Raw genomic sequence first — 16,553 nt, 5'->3', positions numbered from 1 at the left:
TTTTATTAGAGTTTTCTGCAGTTATATCTAATGGAATAGGTGCTAATAGATTGGAGGATATTGCTTCGGAAGTTTGTGGAAACGGTATTGCCGCTGAATGTGGTTGATTGAAAGTGTTGCTATGAGTAGGAGTATTAGTAATTTCTTGGTCATGGAGATTTGTAGGTGCAGGTGATATGCTCGGATTTGATAATGCACCACTTGATGACTGCTGAGTGTTTGGTACCTTGTGTAATATACTTGTTGGACCTGTTTGATTTGGTACTCCATTTTTTGAATCAATAAGAGTTGATTCCGTTACTAAACTGTTATTGCATTGGGATGATATGTGTCCTGTACTTTTGCAAATAAAGCAGGTGACTGTACCTTATGACAAAAGTATGCGGTAAGGTGTTTGGTCGAAATTTATTAGAATAGAATCTGGAATTGATGATGTTATAGGGCTTACATAAACTTGCCTCCGAAAGCTCAATATGTGACTATATTCCGGAAGATTCGAGCTAATTTTCATAAATGTTATTGGGGAAATAAGCTTTAAACCGATATTCTGTAATTCTTCAACTAATACTTGATGAGGAATTGACGGGCAGACACCAGACAAAACTAGTCTTTCTGCTGGAGAGACAAGTCTCCGTGCTGTTACAAATTCGCCGAGTACTTCTATAGAGCCATGTTGTGTCATGAAATTATCTACTACGGTTTTGTTTGCCAAATACATGCAGATTCTATTATGAGATAATCTAGACGAAAAAATGATATTTTTTGGGTTGATTATTGTGCCCAACGGAATTTACGGGTCCAACGGGTCTTACTCGGTTTAGATATTTCACGTCGAAGTATTCTATTTGAAATTTTGTGCATATGAATCTATTTTTCATTGGCTATAACTTTGGTTCTACGAGATCCAGAGACCTAATGCGTACACCATTTTTTTTACTTTTTTATAGGCTATAGTTTTGGGAAGAACGTTTTTTTCGACAAAATACTTACTTTTTGAGTTATTTGCAAAAAACCGTATAAAAATGTGGTTATTTTGTTGAAATAACATATTCACTCGCAAATAACTCGAAAAGTGTTGACTTGGCGAAAATGCTCTATAGAACAAAAGTTACTTAAAATTAGTCAGTTTACCCATTTCCGGACTTATTTTGGACATATATTTTTTCACCCCCAAGAGGGGGTGAAAGTCACCCCCAGGGGGGTGAAAGTCACACATCAGCACAATATCACTTTTTTTCTTTGACATGTAAGCTATACGTATGCCAAATTTCATGTCAATCCAAGCGGTTCTTTAAAATTTAGAGCAAAAACCGTGAAAGATTGGACTATATTATTAAATTGTTTTCGGTCAAAATTTAATACAAGTTACGTAAAAATTTTCCGAGCGCGCGGATTTGAAGCGAGCCGTGCGATTTGCCAAATTCGGCCGCTCGCAAAACCACTGACTTTAAAAATAATTTTTAATAATTAAATGTAACTATATTTTATAATAATTTTTATTTTAAGATAATATAAGTCTTTTTTTAGTCAATGACTGTAAAATAATCTCTTAATTGTTATAAATAGAGGCACTACGATTTAAGAAAAAAGAAACAATTATCTCGGCTTCAGTTGGTCGTAGAAATTTTTTATTTTTTTTATAAATCTTCGTTTCGTCTTCAGCAACAATAATCTGTAAGTTAGAAACTCATAGAATGTACAGGGCCGCTTCAGCTCTAAATGTTTATAACGAAATTTGCCCCCTTATTTTCAAACCCAAGAATTAAAGGTTTAAAAATGGTGCTTGACCAACTCTCTACGATTTTTTTTTTCAAAAGTTATAGCCTTCGATATTTGACCTCGTGGGATAAACAATTTATAATATCTAAGCAACAAATTCGTTAATCCGGCCTTACAATGTTTTTTTATGTCTGGAATTGAAAGATATTCATATTAAAGCTTTAAAAAATAAAAAAATTATTTGTACAATAAATAACGCAATTGTAAACAACGGCCATTTTGGACCTTTCGCATGCTGTTTTGCAATAACCAATAAACGAAATTAAACCTACCATAGCTTAAATTGTAGGTTTTTTAATTTACTATAACTTTCTATTAAAAAGTTTTTCTCTAGAATCAATATCCAAAGCTGCAAAATTAAAAATCTTTAAAAATTGCAAATTTAACAAATGAAAATCGCAATAAAAAAAGCTCACCATATTTTTGGTCACATTTTAGTAGAAGTTATTCCTGGCATTGTCCTTTACAACACCTGATAGGTTTCAAAAATTCCTGAATTATATCCTGAAATCGACCTATTTTTCACCCACAGCCTGGAGTAAACTTGCACGGTCCCAATAAAGGTGTCATTTTAATCCAAAGAATAATTTTTCTTTCTATACATACTTCTAAAAGAAAAGTTTTCTAAATATATGTAGTGTATAATAATTCATAATTTGGTAAAATTTGGAATGCTTGAAAAACATTTATAGACACTTCGCTTCACAAATAAAATCATCCAATAAAAATATTGCATATTGCAATCGTACTGCATTCTGAAAACACACTGTCTACACCTACAGCCTCACGCTTGCGTCTGGCCTCAACGCTAAACTTGAACTTCAGTTTTCCGTTCAGTTTTCACCGCGAATTCTCTCTGGCGTTACCGCATCGCACGGAGATGGATTCTCCACGCGAGTACTTCCAAACTCCCCGAAGTTTGCTCTACGTGGAAGAACAATACTTAATGAACGAAACCAGTGACGTAGAAAAACTTTTAAGTTGTGCAGAAAGTTCATATGGCTTCGCGAATTATATGGACTTTTTACATTTATACTACATTCCAGTTATAATAGTGACCGGTTTTTTAGGAAATCTAACTTCTTGTGTAGTGCTATTGTGTACGCATTTAAAACTGAGAAGTTCTAGTTACTATTTAGCCGCTCTAGCTTTGGCTGATTCTGGATACTTACTCTGCTTACTTGTACTTTACTGCAGCTCGAATAACTTTATACATTTATACAATATGCAAGGTATTTGCCAGATGTGCATTTACTTGACCTACGTGTTCTCTTTTCTAAGCGTTTGGTTAATTGTAGCGTTCACCATAGAAAGGTTTATAGCTGTACAGTACCCATTAAAAAAACCATACATATGTACAGCAAAAAGAGCGAAAAAAATTGTGTCCGGTCTAGGTCTAGTGGCATTTCTTCTCTACATTTTCGCGTTTTGGATAACAGACGTCATCGATAATGAGTGTCAACTGAAACCCAAATATATCAACTTTATGGAGGTATTTAACTATGTAGACACAACTATGACTTTAGTGTTGCCGGTGATAATGATAGTGGGCATGAACATTATGATAGCAAGAAGTTTGTTTAAGTTACGAAAGTACATGCAAACGAGAATGGCAGATGAACCCAGTCCCCGTCAATTTGATTTGTATCCAACAAGTTCCTCACGCGTAAGTTTGAAGTTACTTAAACTTGTTATAAAGTTTCACTTTACATTGATTTTTCTTTACAAAATTTTATTAATGACCGGTTTTTGTAATTGTACTGTAAGTGTAATGTTATTATGGTAAGACGGTTCGCAAGTTTAACGGTTGAATTTTTCTTTATATTTATAATTAAAGAAACACAATGGGTAAAAAGTTTACAACGAAGCTTCACCTTTAAAATAGTGATATAATTTAATAAACTACTAATACTATACTAAACTTACAATCAGGATGCAGTAGAAATAATTAAACAAAGACACGTTAAATACTACTGGGAGCACTCCCGAGTCATAATTATTTACATTGTATATACTATTGTGTTTTCAATTTATCAATCAAAGGCAAAATGAAAATTAAATTAAAATTTTTTTAAATAACGAGGCACATAAATTTAATACACCCTATATATTGATCTGTAAATATTTATTAGAATTTAGTTTGGATGTAAGTGGATTTCTTTTTTAATGAGCTTTCCGATGAACCATTAAAGACTTTTGTGAATAATTAAAGTGAAAAGGACGATGTATTTAGATTTAAAATGGAAAAGATTGTTTATTACGGGAACTATAGAATCCACAGGTAGAGGTAATTATCATTTTCTAGAAAAATGGTTTAAAAGAAAGTTTGGAATTTTAATATCTTTGTTTCAACCCGAGTAAATATTGTAGGGTTCCCCGAAAGTAATTAGGATGGTCGGAATAATTTTGAAAATGACTGTTTGTTTGTCGAATGGAAAAGAGAAATGTTTCTGATTCTTGGCAAGTTGGAAGGGGAAAAGTGGTTTGAATGTTGAGTGAGTTTGAAAAAGAAATTATTATGTTTTTGGCATCGCTGAGGAGCAGTTCGACGTTTTCGTGGATAAGTAGTTAGCAAGTACCAGTGGTTGTTTGATAGTGGAGAATAGTGCTGAAAAGTGGAACGAGAGACAGATCAAATTGAGACGAAATACCTCTTTGGTTCTGTATTATTGTGAGAAGGAGAGCAGAAAATTTTTGGAGTTTGTGTGAATTGAGTACTGGTCAAAAGAGGCTTTGGCTCGTTGGAGAATTGGTGCTGGTATGCTGATAGTTTTGAAGCTGGAGAACGGAGAGGGCTTTGATGAGTAGGCTTTAACATAGTCAACGAGGGAGAGCTGTTTTTGGGTCACGAGAAGACATCAGAGTGAGTGAAGAAAAAGGTCAGTCAACTTATGTGAAAGATATTTTTATGTTCGGAAACTAAAATTTTGAGTAAAAAGCATATGAATTAAAATTCCAATATTTCTAAAAGTAAATAGGAAGTATAGCTAATCTTGCGAATACATAAATTTGTTTTGTTTAGTTTGTTTTACCAAAGTCATCGGGAACAAACCGATAAATTGTTTTTTTTAACTATAATAAATTTAAGTGGTAAAAATTTCATTCGGACATCTGTGTCCACAGGTTTTAGATTTGATAGATTTTTAGAGTATTGATTTTGAAAAGTATAAGACAATTCTGTATGTTATTTTATATTTTGCTTTATTTTTTTTTCCTATTTTTACTCCGATTAGGATCAACTAAGAGATACTGAAACCACGAGAGAAGATAAGTATAACGTAAGATAATTTAGACATTTTTTAATATTGTAAAAAGGCACCCTGAGATTTTTTTATTCATTTTTTTATATATGATTTGCGACAATTAAATAATTAATCAAATAAATAATAATTAATATAAAATTAATAAGAAGCAGATCATAACAATACATTGTAAATTGTGATTCGGTAGTGCTCCTAGCAGCATCTAACGGGTCTTGGTTTATTTATTTCTACTGCATCTTGGTTGTAGATTTATAGTATAAAATTTAATGTTAAATTTAACGCTCAAATGCAGAAATAACGGCTGCTTTAAAACTTTAACAAATTCTGATCTTAGATAACTGTTTTAGTTAAATTGAAATATTTTTCAGGTAAGATTAAACTCACCTAGAAAACATATCAGTAAACATAGGGCTTAAAGACATAGTTTTAGTACTGATGCTGACAATTTTCGAACAAATAAAAAAAATTATCCCAGATCAATTCGCATAATTTACATAGATTTCAAAACAAAGGACATCGCACACATGTTATGGAAAATGTAATGTCCCTTAAATTCAATAAAATTTGCAAGAATATATTCGCCTTGAAATTATGATCATTTCATATCATTCCACCAACTCTGAATTTTGATTAATAACAGCGCAAATTGCAATTAAAGTTTATCGAAACCACATTTTTGAAGTCCATAAAAAGTCATTCATAAATATGTATTATTAGTCAAGATGCTATTTACAACAGCTTAAAACTATTGCGAGCAAAGCCGATTAGAGGAAGTAATATACTTTGGCACGACTGACCTGCAGAAGATTTATGGAATACCGAATTAAGAAATATTTTTTCTCTGTCTACATTGCGGACGTACCCATTTGATTTTAGATTTATTTATATCAATTTACGCCATTATTAAGAAAAAATCATAGTTTACACAATGAAATGAAATGAACGTAATTTTGAGATGGATCTATCGAATCTATCCATGTAAATTTTATCAAATTTGAGTGATATTATATATAGCATAAAATAAGATGTTTTTCTGAAGCTACACTCGCGATCATAAAAAGCGGGTCACTCGATGATTTATTCAAGTTAGATTTCTCTAATTTTCTAAACCTGTTGTCCGATTTGAGTGATTTTTTTAGTATGTTATAGCCTTTTTCTTTAAGCATATCGCCATCATAATATTGTTGCTAGACAGGTAAATTGTCATTGTATACCGGGTGTAACAATCATACTCTGTTTATTCCTAAAAGTTCGGAACACCCTGTGGAATGTTTTAGCATAGATAAAATATTGAAATTAAAACAATATTGTAGCCTTAAGCTCTCTTAATATTTTCTTTTTTGATTTATTTGTTTATGTTGGATAATAAAAAAGTTAAGCACGTTAATAACTAGCTATGTTCTTCATCAATACAGAGTGTTTCTAAATAATTGAGACAAACTTTAAGGGGTAATTCTGTATGAAAAAATAATGACAGTTTGCTTTATAAACATATGTCCGTAAATGCTTCGTTTCCGAGATACGGGATGTTGAAATTTTTCTTACAAACTGACGATTTATTTATTGCTCTAAAACCAATAGAGATATGCAAACGAAATTTGGTAAGTTTTAAGAAGCAGTTATTGTGGATTTTTTGACATACAATTAATAATTCTAATATTCACCATTGGTGTGCATACGGGTATAAACATTTTAGATACATCCCGTATGCAAGCCAATGGTGAATATAAAATTCCTAATTGTATGTCAAAAAATGCATCATAACTACCTCTTAACATCTACCAAATTTCATTTGCATATCTCAACCGCTTTTAGAGCAATAAATAAATCGTCAGTTTGTAAGAAAAAATTCAACATCTCGTATCTCGAAACCAAAGAATTTGTGGTCATACGTGTATAAAGCAAACGGTCATTATTTTTCATGCAGAATTGCCTCTTAAATTTTGTCGCACTTATTTAGAAACACCCTGTATTGATGAAGAACATGGTTAGTTGTTAAGGTGCCTAACTTTTTTATTATCCAACATAAACAAATAAATCAAAAAAGAAAATGTTAAGAAAGCCTAAGGCTACAATTCAGTTTTAATTTCAATATTTTATCTATGCTAAAACATTCCACGGGGTGTTTCGGACTTTGAGGAATAAACACAGTATGATTGTTACACCCGGTATAATGACAATTCACAGGTTTAGCAACAATATTATGATGGCGATGTTCTTAAAGAATAAGGCTATAGCATACTAAAATAATCACTCAAATCGGACAACAGGTTTAGAAAATTCGAGAAATCTAACTTGAATAACTCATCGAGTGACCCGCTTTTTATGATCGCGAGTGTATTTCCTTGTGGCATTTTTATGATTAACTATTTATATGGGAAATGAGCCACAGTTAAATTGAAAAAATAATTTTATTAACGTTTCGACGTCCAAATCGGGTATCGTTGTCAAAATACAAAATACTACTAAATTAAACAAAAATGTTGTTGCTAAGTAAAATTTTCTTCTAAAAATTTATTTAATCTGACTCATTTATATTGGCAATTCAGACCTACATTATACATTTTAAAGTAGAAGACTTTAAAATGATTTTGCCAGTCTTTATTAGTTGCGTTCCTGAGACGACTTTACTGAAAGATAGTTCATTCGATTACATGAAATCAACCACAACTCAAGAATATCCGTCACAAAAAAATCATAGCATGTGATCTGTCTTTAAAAAGACAACCAAATGCAACGATGACAGTAAAATTCTCGCGTTAGAGATTCCATAGTAAATCACGAGGGAAAACCAGGGAAAAACCTCAAGAAACTAATACCAAATTCTGACTTTAATATGTTTAAATTATAAATAATATTAATAATGCATAGGTTTACAATAAGTAATATAAAAATATAAAATATGTACTAACTCGATATGTTATTGACTTACTAATCGTGGTATTTTCTTTTTATTGACTTTCTCTTTCAGTATGGGTAACCACATCCAACTGCATTCTACCGAAGAATTTGCGACACAATTGGTTTCATTTAGCATAATTAGATCCGCTTCTTTGATTTTTCTCTTTTTACTATCTGATTCTTTCAGGACTATACATGGGACAATGAACATAGAGTTCAGTTGAAATATTTTCAAGTATAGTCCTGAAAGAATCAGATAGTAAAAAGAGAAAAATCAAAGAAGCGGCTCTAATTATGCTAAATGAGACCAATTGTGTCGCAAATTCTTCGGTAGAATGCAGTAGGATGTCGTTACCCATACTAAAAGAGGAAGTAAATAAAAAGAAAATACCACGATTAGTAAGTCAATAACATATCGAGTTAGTACATATTTTATATTTTAGTATTACTTATTGTATATCTATGTATTATTAATATTATTTATAATCTAAACATATTAAAGTCAGAATTTGGTATTAGTTTCTTGAGAGTAAATTAAATGTATGACTAATATTTATGATGACGGGATCGTATCACAAGGTTTTTTCCTGGTTTTTCCTCGTAATTTACTATGGAATCTCTAACGCAAGAATGTTACTGTCATCGTTGCATTTGGTTGTCTTTTTAAAGACAGATCACATGCTATGATTTTTCTGTGACGGATAATATTGAGTTGGGGTTGATTTCATGTAATCGAATGAACTATCTTTCAGTAAAGTCGTTCCAGGAACGCAACTCAAAAATATTGGTAAAATCATTTTAAAGTCGTCTACTTTAAAATGTATAATGTATGTCTGAATTGCCAATATAAATGAGTCAGATTAAATAAATTATTAGAAGAATATTTTACTTAGCAACAACATTTTTGTTTAATTTAGTAGTATTTTGTATTTTGACATCGACACCCGATTTGGGCGTCGAAACGTTAATGAAATAATTTTTTCAATTTAATTGTGGCTTATTTCCTATATAAATAATTAATCATAAAATAAGGTATTTGCGGTGTCTTTTATATATATGTAGAAAGTTTATGTTACTTATGGAAAACAAAAAGGGACCTCAAACAAAATAAGAATACTACTGCTAATAAAGACAATATATACATATATACAATTCTATGATATTCTCTAATCTGACACAACGAATACAAAATCCGTCTTTTTAATGTTCTAAATAATATTTGGCATCAACAAGTATCTGCCAATTCCAGAAAGTTAGAAAGAATATAATTAAGACATACTCAACAGCGCTATAGAGTTCTTGCACATGGCTTTTAAAAATTTGGTTGTTTCCTTTCAGTTTACCACTTTCCTGATTTTTGTCTCAAATATCTCACGCATATTTCTAACAAATCTTGATTTATTGCTTCGAACCATTTATTCTTTGGACGACCTTTTGGTTTTTCCTATTTCTCCCTCCTTCAGTATTGTTTTAATATTTCGATTCTCTGGCATTCGTAAAATATGACCAAGCCATCTGGCTTTTTGGGCTCGTATTTTTGTTTTAGTTACATATTAGTTTTCCATATATCCTTTTTATAAATTTATTTGGTCGTCGTCTTCAGATATTCTCTAACGTCTGTGTTCCTCCGAAATTTTTTCTAAGTAGGTACCTTCCTTTCCCAGATCTCGACATTATTTTCCTCGCTTTGCTCCCATTTATAAATATTTTGTCTATCTCTTTGCCTGTATTATTTATGGTTACCCCTAAGTACCTATTTAAATTCTGATACTTTTTAAAAATTACAGAGATCCTCAGCTTCTTACATTTTGATATGTTTACTTCTTCTTCTTCATGTGCCATCTCCTCTAAGAAGGTTGGCAACCATCACGGCAATTCGCACTTTCGATACCGCTGCTCTAAAAAGATCAGCAGAAGTGCAATTAAACCAAGCTCTCAAATTGTTTAACCAGGAGATGCGTCTTCTTCCGCGACTCCTTCTACCCTGTATTCTTTCTTGCATTATCAATTGTAACAAGTTATAACGCTCGCCCCTCATAACATGTCCCAGATATTGCAGTTTTCTGACTTTAATTGTATTTAAAACCTCTTTATCTTTTCCCATTCTTCTCAACACCTCGATATTCGTGACTCTATCCACCCAACTTATTCTTAATATTCTTCTGTAGGCCCATAACTCGAAGGCTTCTAATCTGTCCGAAACATCCTTCTTTAATGTCCAAGCCTCCAACCCATAGAATAATACGGAGAACACGTAGCATCTCAGAAGTCTTATCTTTAAAGAAATTGTAATGTCCCTGCTACAGAGTACTTTTTTTAGTTTGTTGAAAGCATTTCTTGCCTGTCCTATTCTTGCTTTAATCTCTTCTGTGTACTCATTAGTTTCATTAATTATTGTACCCAAATATTTATATTTTTCAACCTTTTTAATTTGTTCTCCACGTATTGTTATGCTTTCTTGGCGCTGTTCAACTTTTGTGATTACCATAAATTGTGTCTTTTTTGTGTTTAGGGACAGTCCGTTTTCTTGGCTGACTTCTACCACTCTGTCAACCATTTGTTGTAAATCCTCAAGACATTCGGCTAATAAAATAGTGTCGTCGGCAAACCGTATATTATTGATTGGTCGACCATTTAATTTTATTCCCGTGGTTAGGTCTTCTAGTGCTTCCTGGATTATTTCCTCTGAATACAAATTGAACAAAGTAGGAGACAGGACACAGCCCTGTCTGACGCCCCTCTCAATACGTATTTCATTTGAAAAGGCGTTGTTCTCTTTTACCACAGCGATCTGATTATAATAGATAGCACTAATGATCCTGATGTCCCTCATATCTAAGTTTTTCTTTTCAAGTAATTCGATAAGGCGGTTATGTCTGACCTTATCGAAGGTTTTGTTGTAATCCAAGAAACACATATATACTGGATGATTAACATCCATGCACTTTTGCACAAGTACATTTACAGCGAACAGGGCTTCCCTCGTTCCCATTGCATTTCTAAATCCAAATTGCGTGTCGCTTATGTCCTGCTCAAGTTTTTTATGTATTCTCCGGTGTATAATTTTTAAAAATATTTTGAGTGTATGACTCATTAAACTTATTATCCGGTGGTCTTGGCATTCTTTTGCATTTGGTTTTTTTTGGCAGTGTTATGAACGTTGACAGCAGCCAATCTCTGGGAATGATTCCTGTACTGTATATTGTATTAAATAAGTCGACCAATATTCCAATTTGCTGGTCCTCTATTAACCGTATTATGTCTACAGGTATTTGGTCAGGACCTGTTGCCTTGTTGTTCTTTGTTCGCTTTATCGCCTCTAGTACCTCATCTTCTGTTATGTTTGGGCCGTTGTCGAACTTTTCCTGCTCTAGTACTATTTCAGTCCGTTCGTCTTTAAATAGCTCTTGAATATATTCCTGCCATCTTATTCACCGACGTCTATAATTATTTTTCCGTTTTTATCCAGCAGTATGTTTGATTTTTTCTTAATATTAGTGCCTGTTATTTCACTAATTTTCTTATGAAGGTTTAAGTTATCATGTTTCTCTACCAACTGTTCAATCTCTGCGCATCTGTCACTATACCATCTTTCCTTTGCCTCTCTGATCTTTCTCCTTATTTCTGTTTGTATAATATTATACATGTTTTTGTCTTTGGTTTTATAAGATCGCCTTGCTTCCATGAGATCTAGAATCTCCTCGGTCATCCATTCATTTTTATTCTTAATTAGTTTAGGTGTAAGTGTTGTCTCACATGTGCGGATAAGAGCATCTTTTAACATGTGCCATTTCCTGTTCGCATCTTCAGTAGGAATAATTTCTATTTTGGTGAGCTCTTCTTTAATTTTTAGTGTGACTTGCTCTTTTGTTGATGGATCTCTCAAACGAGATACTTGTATCGTCTCTACTTTAGTTTTAACCACAGGCTTCTTTAGATTAATTCTAAACCTTCCTACAACTGGGTTGTGATCTGATCTCACATCAGCTCCAGGGTATGATTTTACTGATTTTATGGAATTTCGGTATCGTTTGCAGATGAGAAGGTAGTCAATTTGGTTTCTGATGACGTTATGTTGGTTGTCTGCTGGTGATTTCCATGTATAGAGTCTCCTGGTCGGCAGATCATAATAAGTATTCGTGACAATAAAATCGGTCTCTTGGCAGAATTGAGCCAATCTTTCTCCTCTCTCGTTACGAGTGCCCAGTCCAAAGTTTCCAATAAAATCACCTTGACTTGACTATGTTTACTTATATGTTTACTATATTTGTATAATTTGTTATGTTATCTCATCCCAGCTAGCAAGATAACATTACATTAACGTTAAATTTAGGTTTTTTTTGTATTGTTACGTAACATCTATCAAAAAATGACGTTACTGATACGAAATTTTAATACGTCTATTATACGTATGAATTTATTCGTTTCTGAAACGTGGCTCTTTGGTAGGTTTTAATGCGTATGAATTTATTCGTCTATAACACGTGTCTTTTTGGTAGGTATAGACACGTATAAGACCTTGTTTGAAATTGCAGCGCCATCGCGTATTTATTTCGAACCTTTCATTAATACAATACCTAACATTACATTTCTGTGATTAAAATCGTGTTAGTTTTTATGGAGTTGTGTCAAAAAAATCGAATTATTATTGTTGTGTGCCTCCACGTGTGCCTCAATGTGATTCTTGGATAAAGCGTTCCTATTCGCTCCGAGCGTTAACAAAGTGTCAAAGCAAAATCGACCGACCTGCTCATGGTGGCGGTTTTTTGAAATTTTATCAGCACGCTTTGTGTATGTTTAAATGAGACATTTAAAAAAATGCCGTGTCACGCTAGTGATATTATGTATTAATATAAACAGAAAATAAAAACGCACTTAATCTGATATAAATTCTTCACTTTCCAATATTGATTATCAGTTTGATTTTGTATACATAACCTCACTATCGCAGTTTATGTCAATAAATCTTTATTAACGAAAAAGAAGATATTTTTATTGCACTATAAATTACAGTATAAATTAATAACTTATGAATTCTAACAATTGTATTCTGTTATTATCGCTATAAAATAAAATATTCAAGTTTAACAAAATAATCCCATAAGACTCAATGTTAAAATGTCCTTACAAAATCTGACAACGTGTCACATGACTGTAAGTAGAGGGGAGACGCACGGAGCCAATAATAATAATTTATCGTTTCATTCTTTCCCTAAATAGGATAAACAAAATAGAATTCTATTCAATGACAGTTTTGTTGAAAAACGAAATGTATGGAAATATCTTCTAAAATTGGGGAAGCAGCCTAGTCCTTATATGAAAGTGTGCAGTTTACGAATGAAGATTACTTCAAGGGTATGTTTATGTAATGTAATATAAAGTAGCTTTTAATAATTTTGTATCTTCCTCTCACATAAAAATCAAATATATAATAAATGTTTATTTCAAATATTTAATAAATGTGTCAGCATTATGTATGTGGTTTTATTTACACAGTAATTTTAAGTCTTTTTATATATTATTAATACCGAAAATTCAACTAGAAACTGACGTCCTTGTGACGTTGAAAAGGTTACGTAGAAATAACGTTAAACTGTTACGTAACATCGCTGTGATTTTTATACGTATATTTTAGGTAAAATTTAACGTAACTTTTGACGTAACTTCTCCCAAAATGTTGACGTTTGTTTGACGTCATATATACGAACACTGTTAGCTGGGATATTTCCATAATATTTCGTTCCTTTTTGGTTTATTGTTAGTCCATATCTTCTTAAAATTTCTGGAAAACTTTTTATATATAATTTTCCTTTCTCGCTAGTAAAACCATGGAAAACGATTTTTGGTCAGTTTTCACAGCGATTTCTTTTTGGCGTTACCGCATCTACTTTCTAACCTTTCTAACTACCAAAGATAGAATACCCACGCGTGTATTTTTAAACTCTTAGAAGTTTGAACGTAACCGGTGATATAGAGAACAAGCAAAGTTTTGCGGAAAGTTCATATGCCTTAGTGACCTACATGGAGTTTTTACATTTATACTACATTCCAGTTATAATAGTGACCGGTTTTTTGAGAAATCTAAATTCTTTTGTAGTGCTATTGTATACGGATTTAAAACTGAGAAGTTCTAGTTACTAGTTAACAGCTCTAGCTTTGGCTGATTCTGGATACTTACTCTGTTTACTTGTACTTTACTGCAGCTCGAATAACTTTACACATTTCACATTTTACATTTTACACATTTTACACATGCAAGGTATTTGCCAGATTTGCATTTACTTGACCTACGTGTTCTCTTTTCTAAGCGTTTAGTTAATTGTAGCGTTTACCGTTGAAAGATTCATAGCTGTACAATACCAAAGAAACCATACATATGTACAGCAAATAGAGCGAAAAAATTGTGTCCGGTGTAGGTCTAGTGGCATTTCTTTTCTACATTTTCGCGTTTTGGATAACCGACGTCATCGATAATGAGTGTCCACTGAAACCAGAATATATAAACTTCATGGAGGTGTTTAACTAAGTAGATATAGCTATGACTTTAGTGTTGCCGGTGATAGTGATAGAGGGCATGAATATTATGATAGCAAGAAGTTTGTTTAAGTTACGGAAGTACATGCAAACGAGAATGGCAGATGAATCCAGTCCCCGCCAATTTGATTACATTGATTTTTTTTACAAAAGTTTTATTAACAACTGGTTTTTGTACCTAATTGAAATGTAAATTTAATATTGTAAGACGGTTCGAAAGTTCACCGGTTGAATCTCTTTTTATATGTATTTGTAATAATTAAAGAAACACAATAAGTAAAAAGTTTACTACGAAGTTTTACATTTAAAAAATTCTTGAGTAATACTATGGTTTATTTTTTAACCAGGAGGAGTAAACTAAAAAGACATATTCACACCGAGGAAAGTCATTAGAAAAATAACCAAATACATCTTCTTTTTTGGTTGATCATGTCAGCCCTCAACGGTAATCCATAAATATTATATTATATTAATACGCCATTAAAGAGTTATAAAAATAACTGCTTTTTATATAAAGCAGACTAAAAATCTAAAAATTAAAGGAATAACACAGAAAACACAAAAAATCGCCGATATAACTTAATTAACCTATGAAATGTCAATCGTGTCAAAATGTGATAAATGTCATTAGTGTAAAATTTTTATATCAGTGGAGTAAACTTGCCTGCGGTTGGACCAATTACAAACAAGCATTACAGCGCGGTAAATTTAAATCACTCCTCTTGGTTTAAAAACAAACCATAGTAATACAACTAATAAACTAGTAATAAAGGGTGATTGATTAGTAGGGGAAAGCTCAATAGCTCCGCTATAGTAATAGATAGCAATAAAAGTTAAAAACAAAAATGTTAGCCACCTTTGAGCTTCACATTACAAAATTAGTTAGAATGTTACAGGGTGTTCGATAACACAGTGACAGACCTAACTTTTGTTTTTTTAAATAGAACACCCTATATTTTATTTTATATTAGAAATCCTGTTAACTTCTCCATCAAAAAAATATAAAGGTTTGTAATGTTATACAGGGTATTTACAAAGTTATAACCAATTGTGTATGAAAATCGTAACAAGTTCAACTACCTGTATAAATAAAAATAAGCAAAACAGCAATGGCTTATTAATGCCATATTTTTTTATTTGTTGTCAATATTTTTAAGAATTATTGATATTGCTAATTTTCTTTATATCAAATACAGGGTGACTCAAAACGCAAGTACATTATTTTCTCAGTTATGTTAAATAGAACACCCTGTATTTTATATCATTGTTAAAAAGTAACATTAACGTACTTTAATTTTTATACAACATTCGCTATGTCCAAATTTATTAGTTTTCGAGATATTTTCATTTTTCAGAGCAAATTATTTTAGGTGTTTAAATTTATCTAAATTTTAAGTAAGCCATGACTGAATTGACAATTGAGGATTACCGATTATCATTCCGGTAATCAATGTAACACTGTAGCAAATAAAGAAATAAAAATAATTTATTAGTAATACATTTTACAAACAAAAACACAACCACTATATGCAACATTTTTGAAATAATTAAAAACAATCTTTTTATGTAAATGCAACAAATAAACAAAGAAAATTAGTAATAAATTTTACAAAAAAACACACAAACACAAAATACAATATTTTGTGAAGACAATTAAACACAACTTTTGTATGTAAATGTAACAATGTAACAAATAAAGAACGAAATATAATTTATCAGTAATAAATTTTGCAAAAAAACATGTTTGAAAAAATTAGAAGCTACTTTTAATAAAATATCTTTAATATTTAATTACATAAGGTGTTTAAAATTATCTCCTAACACATTTATGTACGCCTAAAAACGATCATTGAATGAGCTACTTACTCTACGGAGCATCTGTAAATTAACACATCGAAATACACTTTGTATTCTATTTTTCATCTCATCCCTTGTTGTTGGAGGTATTTTATAAACTTCATTATTAACGTAACCCCAAAAAAATCAGTCCAGTTTATTAAATAATGGTGATTTGGGTTCCCACGCTACTGGTCCATTGAAAAATGAAAATATCTCAAAAACTAATCAATTTAGACA

General features: G+C 31.7%; 2 protein-coding genes across 3 annotated transcripts in view; one reads left to right on the top strand and one right to left on the bottom strand.

Moving 5' to 3' along the window:
* LOC114334288 (dynein axonemal heavy chain 1-like) overlaps positions 1-16,553 on the bottom strand; it is a 947,682-nt gene that overhangs the window by 144,832 nt on the left and 786,297 nt on the right. The window lies entirely within an intron of this gene.
* LOC126891898 (neuropeptides capa receptor-like) overlaps positions 2,602-16,553 on the top strand; it is a 314,556-nt gene continuing 300,604 nt past the window's right edge. The window contains exon 1 of one of the 2 annotated variants that reach the window (XM_050661240.1): positions 2,602-3,445. In XM_050661240.1, the coding sequence (XP_050517197.1) occupies positions 2,660-3,445 (786 nt within the window). In that variant the 5' untranslated portion in view covers positions 2,602-2,659. The remainder of the gene's footprint in view (positions 3,446-16,553) is intronic. The other variant, XM_050661239.1, reaches the window with a different exon arrangement.

The sequence above is a fragment of the Diabrotica virgifera genome, chromosome 9 (assembly GCF_917563875.1).
Source record: "Diabrotica virgifera virgifera chromosome 9, PGI_DIABVI_V3a".
NCBI lineage: Eukaryota > Metazoa > Arthropoda > Insecta > Coleoptera > Chrysomelidae > Diabrotica > Diabrotica virgifera.
This window is presented reverse-complemented; position numbering and strand designations above follow the sequence as displayed.